The sequence below is a fragment of the Salarias fasciatus genome, chromosome 5, assembly GCF_902148845.1.
Source record: "Salarias fasciatus chromosome 5, fSalaFa1.1, whole genome shotgun sequence".
Classification (NCBI taxonomy): Eukaryota; Metazoa; Chordata; class Actinopteri; order Blenniiformes; family Blenniidae; genus Salarias; species Salarias fasciatus.
This window is the reverse complement of record NC_043749.1, coordinates 25,404,899-25,424,738: the sequence shown is the minus strand read 5'-3', so window position 1 is coordinate 25,424,738 and position 19,840 is coordinate 25,404,899. Positions and strand designations below refer to the sequence as shown.

Here is a 19,840-nt window from a genome sequence, read left to right as displayed (position 1 = left end):
TGAAAAACTTTTTTTCAGAGCATCAGTTTGGATTAAGGTTTTATTTTCGGGCATGTGTTCAATGGGTAACAGGAAGAAGTTCCTAAGAGAGTTGTTTTGTTGCCGTTTTATTGAAATCAGCTGAGTTTTAAGCGCAGTGTGGGTCATTTTAATGAAATTCAGCTCAATTTCCATCGACTAGCAGGAAGGAAGATGCTCTATAATCTGGATTCCAGACATGCATACAGGCTAATGCTAATATGCTAATAAGCTAGTGTTACTTACAGTTGGAAGATGTCCAAGTTTCTGTCAGCAGTTCATCGATTAACGGAGTGTTTCTTCTGCAGGATGAGATGAAGAGTTATTGAGATTATTCCCGTCGAAGCTTCAGTCAGTCAGGCACGTGGACCACGTGGTGCACGAGCTGCTCTCATCTGTTTTCTGGATGAATCAATCTGACATTAATGATATAACAGTCACAATGCAAGATTTTTTAATATTTAAATAATTTGGTATTTAAATATATTCAAATAATACAGTTCTAGTATATTGTTCTGATAGAAATGTCCTGATGTAAAGTTGTATTTCTAATCAATTGAACTGATATTCTTAATTTGTCCACTAGGGGTCGCACTGTTTATAGGAGATAGATAAAAACGAATGAAGCTCTCGTCTATTTTATTGCAGCAAGATTCTAAATTTGGCTTCTTTTCATTTGGCAAGATTAGATTGACATCCAAACGGAGAAGGTGAGTTTGTGAAAAAAATTTAGAAACCATACAGGCAAGGAGGAAACAGGCTTTAAGTACAATCTGAAATCAAATTCAAGCTGCACTGAATCATTATTGTAGAAAAATATTATTGTAAAAATATTTAAACTGCATTCTTTCATTCTGCTTTATCCAAGTCAGAGTTGTGGGATAAAGAAAGGTGCAAAGGTCAACGGTATATCACAGACACACACCAGAACAATTCCAGAGTCACTAATGGTGTGTAACTGACCTCAAACATGTTTGTGTACAGTGGGAGTAAACCAGTGAGAACATACACGGGGAGAACAGAAAGCCTCTCAACCCAAACCCTATGCTGTGCTATAAGTTGCACGGCCCTCATATGATGTGTAATTTAAAGTCTGTGCTATTCTTTTTTGGGAAAACTGAGCTAATTTCTGAGATGTACCTGTGTTACATGATGACGATAAACTATTTAGTTTCTCCCTTTTTAAAGGGGAACACAGTGAAAGTCATTTTCACTTCCACTGCATACTTCACTTTTTTATTGCTTTTTGAGGTTTTTGAGTTTATTAGTATATGATTTGTGAAAAACAGGAAAGAAAAAAAGGGAAATAATCAGAAGGTGAAAACAAACTGACTGGAATTAGCCAGATTTTACTCCTTTTTGAGTTAGATATCTTTTTTGTTTGAGGGAATTCAGTCATTCATTCATTCACCGATTCATCTAACACATAAAAACACACATATGCACAGGGAGAACATGCAAACTCCACACAGAAAAGGCCTTTGAACCTGAGTGATTCTCATTGATCCCAGAGTGATAATATTCCTATTAGATGATATATTATGAATGAGTACAGGTCCTTCATTCTCAATTTAGCCAGAAAAGCTGAACTCAAGCAGGAGATATTCCCACAGCGAAGGGCTGACCACTGCTCCACCGTGCCAGCTAACATGCATACAGCTCACATTTACACATCCTCTTTAGAATGCTCATTATGAGTGAGGGGAACGTGAGGTGCAGCTGCAGAGGAGACATGTTGATCGGCAGCAGAGGGCTGAGCATGGCAGCAGTGCCACCTCCTGCTGAGCTCAGCACAGAGCATATTAGCAGCCTGTCAAGCTGCTGCTGCTGCTGCTGCTGCTGCTACTGAGGAGATTACACTTCATTACTGTACACAGCCGTGGAAACACGGTCCTGATCTAACATGCACGGAAAAATCTGTCACCTGCATGTCAAAATAAAATAAAAGAATAAATAAAATAAAAACAGATGTTTATGAGTTTGTTTGTTTCATGAAAGGAAATGGGGAATATATTATGCATTTATATTTTTATATATATTTTTCCAGAAATGTAATTAAAAATGTGTAATGATGCACAGGAAATCGTTTTTTTATTATAATGAATTGTCCATGCATTTATTGCAGCGCTGCAGCGTAAATGCGCACAAAGAGCAGGAGAGGAAGAAACCCGGCGCGTTTTGAACGAGGAGCCAGAAAATGGGTTAAAAAAGGGGGTTTGAGCGCCGAGCTGTGTTTCCACCGCCTGCAGCACCCAGAAGTGAACAGCAGGCGACCCGGAAGGTTTGAAGTCCGCCTGAGCGCAGGCAGAAAGAAGAGTCCGTCTAATCCTCTATTAAATATTCCTCCTCCGGCTGGTTCAGGTATGTTCTCTTCTCCGGATTTTCACCGACGTTTTTTTTTTTCCCCCCTTCCTCCCTCGCGCAGCCGATCGGTGTCGCTTTGTCGCCCTGCTCCGTTTTGAGACATGCAAAAGTTGGAATTAAAAAAATAAAACCAGAAGGAGCGTTTTCTGCGCCCGAAAGATAAAAGCGGCGTTTTCCTCCTCCTCGGCCGTCGTGTGCATTAAAAAGGCTGAGATTACGCACGGGAGCGTGCGTGTGCGTCCTCGTCGCCGTGGTGTTTTGTGTCTCGGCAGCTGCGGATCCTCCAGGCAGCGCAGGCATGATGATTGTTGTAGGAAGTGTGGGCTTTTCTCCCTTCCCCTGCTCAGCCGGGCTATTCAAACCTGCAAATCAAAGTAAACAATCATCGCTCCTCTTAATGCAAATGTGCCACATGCGGGCGCGTCGCGGCCGCGCGCGCCGACAGCCGCACGTTTATCTGCTTATAATATTCCCATCTGCAGAATATGGCGTCCTGTGCTTATAAAAATAAGACTGGGCTGCCATTTTTGTTTTCCTTTTGTCTGAAATTTTTTAATAAACTGTCTGAGAATGTGGGAGAGGCGCTGCGGAGGACCGAGGCTCTCCGGAGGAAGAGGAGGAGGAGGAGGAGGAGGAGGAGGAGAGAAACGTCCACGTTTAGAAAGAGACGCTCGGCTCTCGTTCTGAACATCAGATCCTTTTGTTTTCGGCAGAGAAGAGTTCAGTCAGCTCTGCAGCTCCAGCAAGGCAAAAGTTAACCTCAACTTCTGATGAGGCTGAGGCTTCCTGATCAGCTGGGCGCTGTCAGCTGATCCCAGCAGACTGGACTCACACACACGCACACACACACACACACTCCACAACAGTCTGGCTTCAGGAGGATATACTTCACTTTATTCTAAATTTGGCCAGGGGGGGGGGGGGGGGACTTATGTAAATTTACAATTTCCAGTGCTAAATATTTCAATTGTCAATAAAAGCCTTTTCCATGAAAAAAAATATACTTTTTTAACATCTAACAATTTCAGCAAAGGTGCTGAATGTACAGTAAATGTCATTAAAGGTTGTCATCAGTCACTACTGCCATTACTAAACTACTCACATATAAAGTTCTCTAACCTTTAACCAAACATGATGTTTCACCAGCATGGCAGAGGCGGAAATGACTCATCCCAATACTCACATTACTGTTAACTAGTCTTGTTTTGAGCTGTTTGTTCTTTCACGAGCACTCTTTCCAGTTTAATCTTTAAATTTGACTGGAAATGCAACTAGAGCCGAGAGTCCTCAACCAGTGACTCTGCAGCTCGAATGACTTTTCTCATAAACGTCATGAAGTATTGATTACTTTCTAACTGATATTAACAGACATTTTTATTCATCACATCAGAAAACTGATTAGAAAAAGTTGCATGATTGAAAGTTTCTCTATTGCATGAAAAAAAGTCATTCAATATTAAAATGCAGATCACAATATTATTGTACAAAAGTAGAATTATTGACATGCATATGAACCCATAAAAGTACAATCATCACTCAGTCATTCATCTCTCTACTGAAACATGTATTTTTTTCATGCTTTAGCTCAACTTACAACGATTTTAACATCGAGTCCATTTAAAAGAGTGGTATTATTTAACTGAATACTACTCTCTAATGATGGAAAACTGAGTTGGATTTATTAAATTTAAGACTCAGATCTCAGGACAGTTAATTGTTTTCAATATGTTCGGCTGTTATTTGGCCGGATGAGTCTGGGAACTTCAGCCTGTTGGACGTTAATAGTCGTAACTGTTACATTTCTGATCAAAGGGATGTTTTAATGAATCGACCCAGACCGGCAAATTTAAAGCACCTCTAAAGCCGTTTTTACTGGAGGCCCAACGTGATCGTCTCATTTTCCAAAATATTACAGTGAATCCAAACCCTGAGAAACACACACACACACACACACACACACACACACAGACAAAAGCAGGGGCGGATTTGACTGCCTAAAAGCAGGAAAAGCTTCGAGCTTCCAGGTTGAAGAGTTTGTAGTACAAACTTGCAGTAGAATATCACATTGTGACACAACAATATGAAACATATTTGATAATAAACAACAAAATGAGCTGCATGCAGAGAGGGAAATATTCCATTTTGTCCTGAACGAGCTGTGTCTGAATTAAAACCTCATTTTGTTCTCGTCAGAAGTTTCTGCAATTTTTGAAACTTTAGTGCACAAATTTAAATTAAAATTGTTGGAGGCAGTTTCACGGTTTGATCCCACTGATTTGTGTTTTTAATCATCCTTTCTCCTCAGTATCATAAAATCTGTTTCTCATATAAATCTCATTGTTGACGGTTCGACTCTTCTCAGTGAGCAAACCTACTGAACAGCCAGCAGAGCGTGACCAGCCGACACCGCGTTCATTTGAATTTGAACTTAAATAAAAGAGAATCTCTGCTCTCCAGGATCTCATGCAGAAAAGCCTTGAAGTGGAGCACATGAACACCTCTTGAGTTTTCTCTTGGCTTGAGCCAGGCCTCAGCTCTGAACTGGTTCCCAACATGTTTTGGTGTGAAAACGAAGCCGACGCTGGTTTTCTGTGTCGCTGTGTGTTTGCGTCTGTCTGCCCTGCTGGGTAGTGAGGACTGTAATGTGGATTGTAGCTGTTGTACATTGACTGAGGCAGGAGAAACAACCTGAACCTGCTGAACAGGACTGTGTGTGCGGTCTGAAGACCAGCAGGGACACACAGGAACTGGAAGCTGTTAGAAGTTGTTTCTCTGCTGTCAGGTGTCGCGTCCAGAGGAGTGACGGGGAGATGTCCGACGGCTCCGGTCCGCTCCCCGGAGGCTCCGAGCCTCCAGGAAGTGAAAGCGATCCCCACTGGCATCATTAGAGAAATATTTTGCGGGGTGTAGAGCGCGCTCGTACCCCTGGACGTATCCGTTTTGTTTCTCTTGGCTCTCGGACGGGGGCTGTGTTATGCTTCTGCTAAGCCAAACAGACTTAGGAATGGTGGAGTGTGCCAAGACATGCAATGCAAAATGTTTTTAAAGAGCTTCATACGGGGCCGAAAGGAGAAGTTGTGGAAAGAAAAGACATTTCGTCTCGACTTCGGCAGCGAGTTGCTCACTGTCTGCCTTTAAAAGAGGAAAGTTTCAGGCCGTCTGGGCCGAGGAAAAGCAAGACGACGGAGCGCCGTGGCCGCTGAGGCCTGTCAGAAGCAGATACTCTGTTAGAAGAGACTGTTTTATGCTGTAACAGCCAGAGATGAGGGGAAAAAACCCGTTAAAACACTACTTACATGATCAAGCATCTCCATGGAGGTTAGTAGTTGGATCACTGACCTGTTGGAGTTTCAGACAAGCTGCACCGTTCGGGGGGGAAACTGCAGTTTTCTGTTTGACATGTGTGGAGAAGACGGATCTCATCAGATTAGGATCCGGGCCTGTGTCATTTTTAATATTTGTGTTTGCTCTGATAACTTGTGGGAGCGTATCTCTCGGGCAGCATGCCCATCGTGCAGCCCAGCCCTCCCTTTTTTTAGCCACTGTGGTAACTAACCTTCTCGCTAGTAGAGATTAGGGCTGGAAAATCTCTTCTGTGGAGAAGCAGAAGCTCTAAATGCTCGAGAATTGCTCTCGTTATCTCAGATTATCTCATCAAACTGCCGGCTGCTGCGGGGCGGAAGGCGTTAACCGCTGCTTTTCACACCAGCAGGAGGAATCCAGACGTCTTCTCTCTGGCTTCGGGTCACGGGAGGAGGTGATCGATACGTCCTCCCAGACACCGCAGTCAGAATCATGGCTGCACGGTATCGGGCCAACATGTGACGCACAGGCATGACAAAATAACACCGGTTTGACAGAGCTCTTCCTCTCAGGTTCCACGTGTTCGTGGATCAGCCACACTTTTCTGTCACCTTGATTTTGCAGTGCATGATTGCTCAGAGACATACAGATCTATTGTTCTTAAACTAAATAAGCCTCACTCACCTGTGTGGTTCAGGTCCTGATCCGCGTGGCGCCGGCAGCCTGATGCTTCCTCCTGTTTATGAGCCTCATTGTGTGTTTTCATTTCAGGATGGCTGAACCTCGCTTTAACAACCCTTACTTCTGGCCTCCGCCTCCTGCGATGCCCGGCCAGGTGAGTGACGCTGGCGTTTATACTAAAACAGGATGGTTTCCACCCATGTGCAGAGCTATTACTGTTAATACCTGCTTGAATGCAGAGTTAAGGTGTTATTGATCAAGTGACCCTATTGTTTGACTACTTTCCTTAGATTAATAGCATAAAAATAATCAAGCAAACTTTTCGGAGTTTTAAACCCAATGAGACATTATTTTTATGAAATGGAAAACTTGCAACAATATGTCACCATTTATAGTTAAAAACCTCTGAATGGGCCTAAATTCCCACAGGATGTCTTCAAAGGACTTTGACAACATTGAAGTCTCCTTCTCATCTCATGTGTTTCCACTGGAAAGGTTGCGGTCGGACCGTAGCTGCTATGAATTTATGATGGCGAGTTTTAATAATAAAAGAGAGGAAAACTTGAAGTGGCCCCTGGGGGGCAGCAGAGAGCTCCTGGAGGAGGCGCCGCAGCAGTAACACTGGGAGGCCTTTTCTCTTTTTCATTTTTGACAACAAACGTTGATAGAATACAAATACTAAGAAAGTAAAGTCTTCAATTATATTAGTTTAATCAAGCATTTTAGTGCTGAGTGTGTAACAGAGAAAGTAGTTTTAGTGTAATGTTTCAAAGTAATTGGCAATTAGCATTAAGATGACGCTGCGGGCCAGGTGAACTCCTCTTGGGGGCCTGTTTGGGCCCGCGGGCCACATGTTTGACCCCCTGCTACAGAGGGAACCATTGCTGCCTAAACTGACCCTGACTGAACTGATGCCGGCTGTTTTCTTGTCACAAACGTTGGTTCCTGGCTGTCAGCTGGATAACCTAGTCTTGATCAATAAAATCAAGGAGCAGCTGATGGCCGAGAAGATCCGGCCGCCCCACCTGCCCCCCGCCTCGGCCCCTTCCCAGCAGCCCCTGCTGGCCGCGCCCAGCCAGGCGGAGGGCGGCCAGCACGCCATGCCCAAGGCGCAGCAGATGGCGGGTCTCCACGGCCACAGCCCGTCGCAGCCGGACGTCGCCCTGCACGCCCGGCCCGCCGCCAGCTCCGTCACAGGTACTCGCCGCTTCCTCAGCTTCAGGAGACGGGTTCACGGGTTTTACGGGATGCTTCGATGTGTGTTTTAACGTTGGCTTTCGGTTCTTGTGTGTGTCCAGGTCGCATTCTGGGGGACGTAAACTTGAATCTGGATGATAAGGCAGCTATAAAAGCCAGAGGACTGTGGGAAGACTGGCACCTGCGTCAGCTCATAGATCACCCCTCCAGGACCAACCACGTCTCAGGTACGCTGCCGTCTGAGTGTGTGTGTCTGTGTGTGTGTGTGCTGGGCAAACACTGCTGTGTCAGTGGAAGCTGCAGGACTGCTTCTGGTGTCATGTGCGCTCCGTCTCGTCCTCTTGAGGGCACTGTTCCAGTGTTTCTGAGGTTCTTCAGCACATTTCCACATATTAATACATTAATATTCACATTTACTCATCATTTAAAGCAGAGCTGAAGCAGTAGGATTCACTCCAAAGTGCTCGTAGACAGTCTCAGGCTGAACGTAATTAATTCTCTTGAACCCTGTTTGTAACTTTGTCACATTTTTATTTATTTATTTATTTTTTTGTTAATTCTTCCCTGGTGCAGTATATCTTTCTCCATTGATACTGCGTTGAAATGCAGCGGTTTCAATCATCACCGTCAGACTAAACATTTAGAAGAGTTGTCCACTAGATGGCAGAGTAGGACAAGAGAAGCACTGTCAGGCTTCTCCTCAGGGTCACACAGTGATGGAGATGACCCCAGCTGACCTTTGGTTCACTGTGGAAAGGTTACCAGTTCAGAACAGGATACACACACACACACACACACACACACACACACACACACACACACACACATATGTGAATGCTGGCTGGACATGGTTTCTCCCTCCGTTTGGCTCTTCAGGCGTGGCGCTGGCGTCCAGAACAGGGAACCTCAACACGTCGGAGATCATCACCCCCACCACGCCCACCTCCAGCAGCCACGGCCGGCTGGGCGGGGCGCCCACCCCCCACCTCCTCTCAGGGTTGGCCTGCGGTCAGGGGATCGAGCCCGGGAAGAGCAACGGGGGGCTGGTGGGGCTCCTCGGCCCCCCGCCCAAGCAGGAGCGCGGCCGGAAGAAGATCAAGGCGGAGAACGGCTCCTCCCTCCTGGTGGTGCCGTACCCCATCCTCGCCTCGGGCAACGACCAGTCCTGCGTCACCATCACCACCAAAGAAGGGAAAACCTACAGGCGAGAGATTCACTCGTTTCTGTTTCAGTTTTCAGCTCCAAACCGGCTCGGAGCTCGCTGTCGGTGGAGCTCCTCCCTCCTCCCACGCTCTGAGAACCCTTCTCTTCCTCCTCCTTCCAGGTGTAAAATGTGTCCGCTGACCTTCTTCTCCAAGTCCGACATGCAGATTCACTCCAAGACGCACACGGAGGCGAAGGCCCACAAGTGTCCGCACTGCACCAAGTCCTTCTCCAACGCGTCCTACCTGGCCCAGCACCTGCGCATCCACCTGGACGTCAAGCCGTACCGCTGCTCCTACTGCGAGAAATGCTTCCGCCAGCTGTCCCACCTGCAGCAGCACACCAGGTCCGCTCCTCCGCCGCTCCGTAAAGATTCCCTGCTGGTGATCTGAGCCTTTTACACTGTACAGTGTCTCAGGCGGCCTGATGTACTCCCATGCTTCAGAGCTTTCTGAGGCTAAATCATGACACTTTAGTTCTTGGTGGCACCGAGTCACCGAGGTGCTTGAAACATTTCATTTAGCTTCATATTGACCCGGCAGCATCACAGCTGAAACAGGTTTCATGGATTGTGTTTCTAGCAGCAAAAGTAATCAAAACCCTTGAACCGTTCCTCATTTTGCCATATTACAACCACAATTATAAATGTATTTTCTAGTTTTTCATGTGCTCAACCAGCGCTACATGCTGTGTAAGTGAAGTAGAAGGAAAATTATGTTTTAAATTTACTGGCTGCAGTTATTTATTACTCTTATTATTTTTATTGAGCGTTTACATATTAATACAGTTAGTAATGTTTCTCTACTTTGTTCTCTTTTAATGCCAATGATATAATGACTTCTTAATTTATTGCCAAGATGCTAGTACAATATTGGCTGATATATTTTATTATGCTGGTCCTGAGTTATTATTGGCTGTATAACATTTGAAATTAAAAACATTATCATGTTATTTGAAGCAATTTCACTTTATTTCGTTCTTGGTAGCAGCTACTGGAGTTATGGTTGTCTGTGGAATTTTGTGTGGAACAGCAGACTCTGAAATACAAAGACAAGCCTGTTTGGCACTGAAAAGGTTTAAATTAATTTAAATCCTATTTCTGCTCCGTTCTCCTGCTCAGTTTGAATTTGAGCAGCTCATCTTCAGAACGCGCACATTGACATGCTCCCACATGATCGGCTGAACGAGCCCAAAGAAGCAGCTGGTTCATTTATTGATTCCCAGCTAAAGGAGTAGAAGAGGCTCTCATTTTAGTCTTTTCCGTGTGTTTTGCTGGTTGGGGATTTAAATTCCTCTGGTTGAAATGAGAAGTTTCAGTCTGACCCGTTTCTCTCGTTTCTCATTTCAGAATCCACACGGGCGATCGGCCGTACAAATGCGCCCATCCTGGCTGTGAAAAAGCTTTTACTCAGCTCTCCAATCTGCAGGTAAACCACGCACCTCTAATTCTAGGTTTCACTTTACAAAATTCCCTCTGCATTTAGTTTTTCAAGGGCGGCGGCGGAAAGTTTAGACCTTCTGGAAAACAAACCCTGTGAATGTAACAAACCCTTTTATTGAGTAAATTAAACATTTGAGCCTTAAAGCCTTGATAAAGGATATTTCTGGACTCAAAGATGTTAAAGTTTCTATTTATATCACACCAGTCATGTAATATCAGCCAAAATCATGTGTTTCATCGTTTCTGTTGAATGATCATCGGTACATTATTTAGTGCTACTGTCCTACAATACAGTGTGTCCTTTTAAAAAAACTAAAATATGACCAAACAGGCTAATTCAGTGTGTGTGTCAGTGAGTATTACAGAGAGACGGCAGCTCTGCATCTCTCCAACATTTAGAAAAGGAAAACAAATTCATATATTTAAACCAAGTCACTGGTAATTTTGTGAAATTAATCCATTTCACAATTCATCACAATGAAATTAGCAGCTTGCTTCTCGGTTTTATATATTTAAAGACACACAGATCTGTGGCAAAATGTCAGAAATGCTAATATCAGTTTAAAAACTGGAAACAAACAAAGAAACCTTCAAAATTTTTCAATTTTACCTCAGAGCCATTCATAAATTAAATGTTCTGCCTCATCAAAACAGAAATTTTAAAACATTAGTGGGTTGAAATATGAGGAAGAGACATTATTATCTTAAGTAAAGTCTTGGGCTCATTGATGCTTTAAAAATCATCCCAGATGGTTTTTTCCACATCCTGCAGATACTGAGAGGTCGGGAACAGGAGGGATAAACACTTTGCTTTCTGACCGTCACTCCGTCTGTCTTCTCTTTCCCTCCTCCGAAGTCTCACCAGAGGCAGCACAACAAAGACAAGCCCTTCAAATGCTCCAACTGCTACCGTGCCTACGCAGACTCTGCCTCGCTGCAGATCCACCTGTCTGCACACGCCATCAAGAACGCCAAGGCCTACTGCTGCAGCATGTGCGGCAGGGCGTACACCTCCGTGAGTCTGCACACACACACACACACACACACACCTTTCAATCCATGCATCAAACTTTTCCAAGGGTTCCAATTCAAAGTGATTTAGAAGGTGAATGTCTTTAAATGACACTGTAGAAGCTAAAACCGGATCAGAGTAAATTTAGCGGCGTTTTCATGATTGTGACCAAAGTGTAAATCGATACATTGCAGCTCGTTTGATCGACGTTAGCGTCTACCATTACGGGTCAGTTCAAACTGCACTAACGTTTCCATGACGACAGAGAATGCTATGATGAGCCGTGACTGCTGTGCATGGCCGCAGTAGGAGCATCCCGTTTCCATGACGACATGACAGTTTCATTCGACTACAGAGAAAGATGACATAATTAGTTATGTTTCCATGACAATATAAGCCCCGTGTTTCCATGACTACTGAGCGTGACGATGTATGATGAACATTGTGTTTCCATGACTACCGGATATGACGAATATGACAGGGAACACATTCCCAAGGTGACATAACTAGCGTCATGTTTCCATGACTACCACGCATTATGACATGAGCATCGTGTTGCCATGACTACTGAGCCCCATAACTTGGGGAGTTTGGCTACGGCCATTGTTTCCTTTAGGAGCTCCTTTGTGCAGCTTGTCAAATCTTTTATTATAACGAAGAAGCAGGAAAAAGCATATCTATTATTCCTTTATAAATTCCACTTTCAAGGTTTCTGCTATTTTCTGGTGCTGCTGCCTGGAACGTTGAAAACATCTTTCTGTCAGCCGACCAGACAGTGTTCTTTTGAGCCGGTTTTAGTTAGTGTCTGTGAAGTTATCCATATTTCAAAGAAGTGTTCAATCCGGGATTAATTAGAATGTCTTAAGGTGGTCCTCTGTGTTCTGTCTCCAGGAGACGTACCTTATGAAGCACATGTCCAAACACGCAGTGGTGGAGCACGTGGTTTCCCATCACTCCCCTCATCACAGGACTGACTCCCCGGCCATCCCTATACGGATCTCCCTCATCTGAGCTCCTGGCCGTCTCCCGCCCTCCCCGCCAGAGACGCCTCCTGTGATAAACCCCGCTCCGGCCCACAGACGGGTCCAGAAACGTGCCAGATCGCCAGTATTTTGTGAAGAGGCGCTCTTTGAGCGAGCGTGTCCTTCTTTTTTTTTTTCTTTTCCCTTCTTGCTGACCAGATAGTATTATCGGGGACATCCAAAGATGATTTCTCAGCACTTTCAGGCCTCAAAATGACGGGCCTAAAATTTCTTTTTATAAACGACTTCACAGAAAAAGACAAAAAAAAAAAAGATTGCTTCAGGCAGCTACATGGGAGAAACCTTTTGAAAACCTCTTTTTTTTTCCCCCATTTCACAGGTTACTTTGTTGTTTTTATACGACCCTTTAATGTTTCCACCCGAGTGTGCAAATTAATTTGCATCAGAACTAGTCTTCCATTAGCTGGGTGGCGACGTTACCACACAGGTTAAAGCTCTCATTTATCGTGTACTCATGTATATCGTGCCACTCCTCTTGTCTGTGTTTGCAAGTATTTATCAATCATGTGGCCAGAAGGAGGCGTTACCGTGTGCCATCCATCCGGTTTTCAAACTGTTGCCAATTAACCTCGCCCAGACCAGGAAGCGGCGCTTCGAGACGAGTCTTATCATTTTTTCCATTCATAATCAGATTTCTGAAACAGTCACTTCAATCTGGTCAAATTCTGAAAAGTGCTTCATCAATAACCAGGAGGTGAGTTGAACCCGAGACGTCCTGAATGTGAGCTCCTTCATTCCACACAGTGTTACAGAGTGATGTGAATTCAGTTCAAAACTGAACATAATTGATGTCTTGTGTTCGTTTGTTTTGCCAAAAAAAAAAAGAAAAAAAAAAAGAAATAGTTTTTATTTCTACTTCTTACATTAATATGTCATTTAAAGATGCACTTACATACTTTTTTGTTGCCCGGTTTGCTTTTAATTTTGTGCCAAAAAATAGCAAATATAGTGGCAGACGGCACACAAAACTCCTGGAAAACCTTTAAAAAAAAAATAATAAAAAAAACTTAAAAACAAGCTTCTTCATCCGTAATGTCTACTGGAAGCATCGACCCACAGAAAGGTGATTCTCCCACGGATTTATGAGTGAATATTTTTTCTATTTTATGTGCATTTAAGCCTTAACTTTGTTGCAACTTTTGATTTTGTTCTGTTGTTCACTTTACATTTGTCTTTTATGCCATAGCATGATATATACTGTAAATAAACTATATTGACTGTAAGCCCATTTTATAATAAATAGTTGTATAACAAATGTTTCTTTGTTGTTGTTTATTTCTTTTTGGTGGGGGGGTTGTTCATCTGAAACTCTGGGAAAAGAAATTTATTATGAAATCTTACTCTTTAAAAATGATTTTCAGAAATACTGTTGGATCAATCAGTTGATGGTAAATTGGTTAAATATAGAGTGAAATAGGACCATTAATATAGCACAATAACAACCGGTCAATTTAAGCGTAGTTTAACGTTTCTATTAAAATTCATGAAGTCAAAGATCTTCTCTGAAATGTTCCAATGTGAAAAACACACTGACAACTTCAATAAAGGTCTAAATAGTGACGTTGCTCAAAGTATTAGTTATTCTTCCCTCCTGTTGTGTTGGGTCAAGATTCTCGTCTGTTGTTCCCAAATAAAAACGTTAGTTTCTATGCATTATCGTGACTAAACTTTAAAGTATTGCACTCTGGGATGTTCCAGCTGCCATTTGATCATAACAATGAAGTGGCTAAAAGTTATTTTTATCTCAATTAGATGAGTCACACCACCACAGTATGAGTAAAATATGTTGATGTGTTGGAAACAAGCTTAGTAAAAAGGTACAATAACAACATTTAGTCATCATTTTGCTCTGAAAGCAGATAAAATACACTCAAGAAGACAAACTGAAGTTTATTTGATGACTGTTTCCTCACAATGAATTTCAGATCATAAAAGTTCCTCTTGAGTGGTTTGTACTTATGAAGCAGACATTTTCTCTGTTTAAAGAATTGAAATGATGCAGATTTCAGTGACTGACACTGTGAAGGTGGTAAATGTCAGGGTTCTGTCTGTCTGTCCGGTCCTGTCCCCTGCCTGTGTCCTTCAGCCCCTCCTCTTGCCTGTCTCCCGTCGTCCTGCTGACACTCTGTCGTTAGCCTGATGTCCTTCGCCTGTTCTTCTGCCTCGCCTCCTGCTCCTGTCCTGTTAACCAGTTGAGTCTCGTCTCCTCTCTCTGTCCAGGCGTATTTCGTTTCTCCTCTCCAGTGCGTCTTCGTCTTGATGTTCTGCTGTGAAATCTGTGACCTGATCCTGTAATCCTGGGACTGGGGTTGTATCTACTTCTGTTCCTGTGTCCTACCTATTTCCCAGAAGTTCAGTTCCTCCTGCCTGCCTCTTATCTCTAGTTTCTAGAACCGTTTTTGATTTTGGCTCTAATATGGGATTTGTCTGTTTGGACTTGTCTGCTTTTAATAAAAACCTGTCTGACTCCTCATTGGCTCCAGACTGCTTTTGATCTCTCTCCTGCTCTGTGGCTGTACGTTACTTAATGTAGACTGATTTTCAGTAAAGGTGAAATTTTCACAGTAAAGTATTCATAGAAGTATCGGTACTCTGCGCTTAAAGCTCCACTGCAGTTCAGTGAGTCTGTGTAAATCCGCCTTCCTGCAGACTCTTCTGGTGCACATGCTTCATTTTATTGTTTTTAGGTTAATTGCACCTTGTGCACGCTCCCCTGTGCTCACTCCCTCTTGTGGGCGTGGTGTGACTGTCCTCCAGAAATCATGGTAGCACTGGTTTTACCTGTGAAGCGGAGCGGAGGAATCACACACCTGTTCCCTGGTTGAGCCGATCGACCTGTCAAAGCCATGGATGCAGCTCTGAGGTCAGTTTTCAAGACTAAATCTGTCCTAACTTTAGGTTTGTCTGACTTTATGTGTCAAAGTCTGACTTTATGTGTCAGACTGAAGGATATTTTAATGTTTAATCAGCTTCTCCATCTTTTCTTTTCATGCCGAGGTAAAAAATGAGACCAAAGAAAACTGTATAAGATGTGTAATTATCACTGCTGACTTTCTTCAATTTCCCTGATCATTTGGAGAAGTCAAGGCTATAGGGCTTCAAATGAATTAGAATATGACAAATTTCATGAAAACAGTTCATATTTTGTTGAATCTAAAAATGTCTAATGGCACAATGGAGGTTTGAGGTTTTAATACAGAAGAGAAAAGGAGATAGTGCATTAAACTGTATTTGATGAATCTGCATTCTAACAAAAACGCCCTTTGTTCTGTTGCTACAATATTATACAACTTCAGTGTTTTTTTAAATCAAAGCTCAGTTTCACAGGCGTTTGACTGTAAAACTTTTAAGATTTAAAAGACTTTCCATTCCATCTGTTTGAATTCCATCATTTCTCCTCTTTGCTCTGCAGCGGCCTTCACCGTCTGACTGACGATGTTTGAGGATTCCTGCAGCTAAAACACAAGCGTCTCTCCAGGATGGGGTCTCTGTTTTCTCTGTTTACACACTCACACTGATGTTGAGGATCTGTCACGTGTGTGACTGTCTGATTCTTGCCTGAACTCTTTCAGATACTTTCAGAAGGCAAAGAGCGTTGGGAAGTGTTGTCTCTTCGCTCTCTCTGCTCTCTGTGTTTTCCATCTCATGGTTTCATCAGTCAGGTGAGTGCCTGATGAACACAAAATACACACAACATATGAACATACAGACCCATTACGACCAGTTTTAACACTGTAATACCATGTTCATCATTACTGATATGAAAACAGCTTCTAACAGGGAAGAACTTTGAATAAAACACTGAAATTTCCATTTTCCAAAACTTGAATAAAAGTCAAGCTTCAGTATGAATCCTTGGTGTTAAGTGTGACTGATTTCACTGCTCAGGTTGTCTAGAAAGCTCTGGACACGTCACTCGTAAAACTCATAAAACAAAAAGCAGTCCAGACCCGTGTTTCAAGTTCAAGGTTCAAGTTCAACCATTAATAAACATTAAATGATGAGCAGATCAGAGGGACACGAACTGACAAGGAAACATGAAAACAAACAAAAAAAAAAACACAGAGATCCAGTTCTCCTACTGTGAGGTACTGTCTTTATTGTGATATTTAACTTTTTATTTTCAAGTCTGAGTCAAGTCTTTCAAAGCTAAATCATTGGAGTCCACTGTGTTTTCTCTTCACTTACCTTTCATGTGAAGTTTGTTCCAACTGTACTTTCTCTCTTCCTCTTTTTTTTTTTTTTTTTTTGCCTCTGGCACTTCCCTGCAGTTAATGGAGACGTTGAAGTTTTGGTTCCTGATTTGAATCATTTAACTAGAAAACAATTTGCATTTCCTGAAGAAACTGCAAGTGTGAATGCTGTGCTGAAAATGCTAAACTGTAATGCAGAAAAAAGCTGGAAATGTTTGAAAAACCTGCAAGAAGTTCCAAAAAGCTCAAAAAAGTTTCAAATTATTGACAAAGTTGAAAAAAACCTGAAAAAGGTGCAAAAAAAATTGAAAATAGTTGAGAACAGTTGAAAAAGGTTGAAAAAGTTGAAAAAAGTTCAGAAAAGTTCAAAAGTACTGAAAATATTTGAGAAAGGTTGAAAAAGTTGAAAAAAGCTGCAAAAATGTTTAAAAAGTTGAAAGAAGTTTCAAAAAGCTGAAAAAAGTTGAAAAAATTGGAAAAGTGGAAAAGGTTGAAAAAATGGACAAAAAATGCAACGTTCTAAAAGTTGAATGACATCTGTGTGTGAAAGTATAACAAAGTTATAAATGGTACAAAGCTGAAGGAGTTGATCGGTTGAAAGGTTTTTCCATCCACTTCCATGTTAAAAATAACTTCAGGATGTAATCTTTGTGCCTTGCCATATGCAGGCACAAAGAATAGCAAAGAAACAGGAAAATAAAGGTGTGGATGCCTCAGCATTCACTCAATGTTTTGGTGCAGGTTATTGATAAGTCACCTTCCAATGGAGAAATGTGCTTTGGAAAGTGGAGGGATGCTGATTCTGGACAACAGTGTGGACGCCAGCCTGGATCTGCGGTAAGACCCTCGCTGAGGGAACGTTCAGCTCCTGTTTGAACGTAGAGTTTGGAAACGGAGGACGAGCTGAACGAAGCTTTGTGACAGTGATTCATCTTGTGCCTTTGGGTTCTTTATTTTAATGTTGAATGCAGGGAACAGTTTTTAAATGATAAAGTATGAGGTTATATAAAGGATTCGATCCAAGGTCCCTCTCAAGTCATTCTTCTCAATTGAAGATAGTTCTGAAGAATAAATGCTGGTCACTGTGATCGCTGTGGTGAGTTGGTTTTATGTCCATGCTCTCAACTTATTATGTTAAATATTAAAGAGACTAACTGTGGTACAAGGAAGTCTTAAAAAATTCCTGAGGTTAGTGATCTGCCCCTTGGCCAGCTTTCAGGTTGTGGTTTAGATTGAATGAATTAGAGGTGCAGATCGTCCCGCCCTGGTGGTGCACTGGGACTTTGAATTCTTCCAGCAGCGGCAGAACAGCTTCACGGGTGAAAACAAGCCAAGACTTTTCAGAGAAGTCCTTTTTCACTGACTCTTCTTTTTGTAATACAGTCTAAATTACTAGTTTATAGTAATTTCATCACGTTTTACTGACACCTCTGACAGCAGTGAATGAAATCGTAGTGAAATCTGATCTATGTGCAACTTCATGGACGGGGAAATGTCACTGACACCCTGTCACGTCACGATAACATCACAGCTGCAAGACGGTTATGGAGGACAGAGTGAATCTGCAGGTCTGAGCTAAAAGTTACCACAAAGCGCTGAATCATTACGTGGAGTCTGCTCCTCGGCTGATGCTTTCTCTGCTCCAGGTCCAGAGGGGACGTCCAGACGTGCACGTGGTGGAGAGCGCCGGTGATCTGGGAGGGGATGTTTGACGCTGCGCTGTACGACCAGACTCACGCGAAGGAGGGGTCCTCTGTGGCTCTCACCGTGTTTGCTGTGGGCAGGTCTGTTTTCAGAACAACCGCCGGAGGTTCAGCTGTCTTACAAACACACTGCGCTTTTATCTCCTGCCAGATGTTTTTCAAAGCAAAACTGTGACTCTGAAATGCCGCACGGCATCAGGTGAACCTGTGATCATGTGGTCAGTGATGGTGTCGATCACGATGATGACTCACGCCTCCCGTTTCCGCCTCCTCTACCTCAAGGTACCTGGACGCCTACCTGGAGACCTTCCTGACGTCAGCGGAGTGTCACTTCATGTTGGCCTTGCCCGTGACCTACTACGTTTTCACCGACGCGCCGGAGAAGGTGCCGCAGGTGGCGCTCGGCCCCAGGCGAAGCCTGAAAGTCATCAGAGTGCCGAAGCACTCCAGGTGGCAGGACGTCTCCATGATGCGGATGAAGGCCATATCGGACGCCATCGAGTCGGACATCCGCCACCGCTGCACGCACGTCTTCTGCCTGGATGTGGACCAGGAGTTCACCGGCCGGTTCGGCCCGGAGGCTCTGGGAGAGTCCGTGGCCCTGCTCCACGCCTACTACTACAACCTCCCGAAGTGGCTCTTTACCTACGACCACAACCCCGGCTCCAGGGCCCACATGGACACCGGGGACTTCTACTACCACGCCGCCGTGTTCGGAGGCTCGTGGAGGAGCGTGAAGGCCTTGACCGAGTCGTGCTACCAGGGCATCACGGAGGACAAGCGCAACGGCGTGGAGGCGCGCTGGCACGACGAGAGCCACCTCAATAAGTACTTCTGGCTCCACAAGCCCAGCCGGGTGCTCTCCCCGGAGTACTGCTGGGACCGGCAGATCGGCGACAGGAAGGCCATCCGAGTGGCGCGGCTGCAGTGGGCGCCGAAACACTACAACACGCTGCGGCAGGCCTAGAACAGACCGGACGCCGCTGCACTGATCGGGCAGGTTCAAAAACACAAAACATCACGCGGCAATGAAACAAAGATCTGTTCTCTCCCCAGTAGGTCTCTCTTTTTTTCATAGTTGTAGTAAATGCAAATGCGTTCCATTTTGGCCGTTGGATTTTTGTAGAGTCATCGTGTGATACGAGACATTCGTGCCTCCTCATAGTTTAACTCCAACTGCCGCTCAACTTTCAGGAAGCGACACTTTCAGTGGAACAATGACCAAGAGTCTACATGCGAAAGGATAATGATTAATATTCCAGGAAACTGGACACTTTTCCACTGATCATGTGGATTCCTTCACAAAAAGCAGCTCTGCAGGACTTCCTGGTCAAGGTACACTGTAACTTTCAACAACACTTTTTTTAATCACTTTGTTACTTTTTTACCACTTTTTTACACTTTAGTTTTTATTATTATTTGCAACATAGTAAAAAGAAAAGAAACATCAAACTTTTAAACTATATTCAAGGTTTCAAATTTGTGTTTACTCCGAGTGTCTTGTTTTTGTTTTTTGAACTTGTAATTACATAATTTGTATCTAAAAGCTGTGATATATGTTCTGATTAGATTGGTGAATCAATGCTGACAGTTTGACAAAATATATATTTTGCATGTGTGCAGTCATGTTTTTGTTTTTCTACCAAATATTTCTCACATAAAACTGACCTAATCTTAATTTA

General features: G+C 43.4%; 2 protein-coding genes across 4 annotated transcripts; both read left to right on the top strand.

Moving 5' to 3' along the window:
- Positions 1-2,208: 2,208 nt before the first annotated feature.
- On the top strand, positions 2,209-13,514 carry znf362a (zinc finger protein 362a). 3 transcript variants are annotated; one of them, XM_030092450.1, is made up of 9 exons: positions 2,209-2,379; positions 6,457-6,520; positions 7,362-7,563; positions 7,665-7,790; positions 8,440-8,767; positions 8,888-9,112; positions 10,115-10,193; positions 11,064-11,222; positions 12,111-13,514. In XM_030092450.1, exons 2-9 carry the CDS (start codon positions 6,458-6,460, stop codon positions 12,228-12,230), a joined length of 1,302 nt encoding a protein of 433 aa, XP_029948310.1. In that variant the 5' UTR covers positions 2,209-2,379; position 6,457; the 3' UTR covers positions 12,231-13,514. The 3 variants fall into 3 exon arrangements, with proteins under 3 accessions (XP_029948310.1, XP_029948307.1, XP_029948309.1); XM_030092447.1 differs by having other exon boundaries at positions 7,323-7,563; XM_030092449.1 differs by having other exon boundaries at positions 2,210-2,379; positions 7,356-7,563.
- Positions 13,515-15,051: 1,537 nt separating this feature from the next.
- On the top strand, positions 15,052-19,761 carry LOC115389337 (alpha-1,3-galactosyltransferase 2-like). The gene is made up of 6 exons (XM_030092830.1): positions 15,052-15,125; positions 15,675-15,746; positions 15,835-15,924; positions 17,197-17,292; positions 18,102-18,239; positions 18,441-19,761. The coding sequence occupies exons 2-6, from the start codon at positions 15,742-15,744 to the stop codon at positions 19,123-19,125; spliced, it is 1,014 nt and encodes a 337-aa protein (XP_029948690.1). The 5' UTR covers positions 15,052-15,125; positions 15,675-15,741; the 3' UTR covers positions 19,126-19,761.
- Positions 19,762-19,840: the final 79 nt, after the last annotated feature.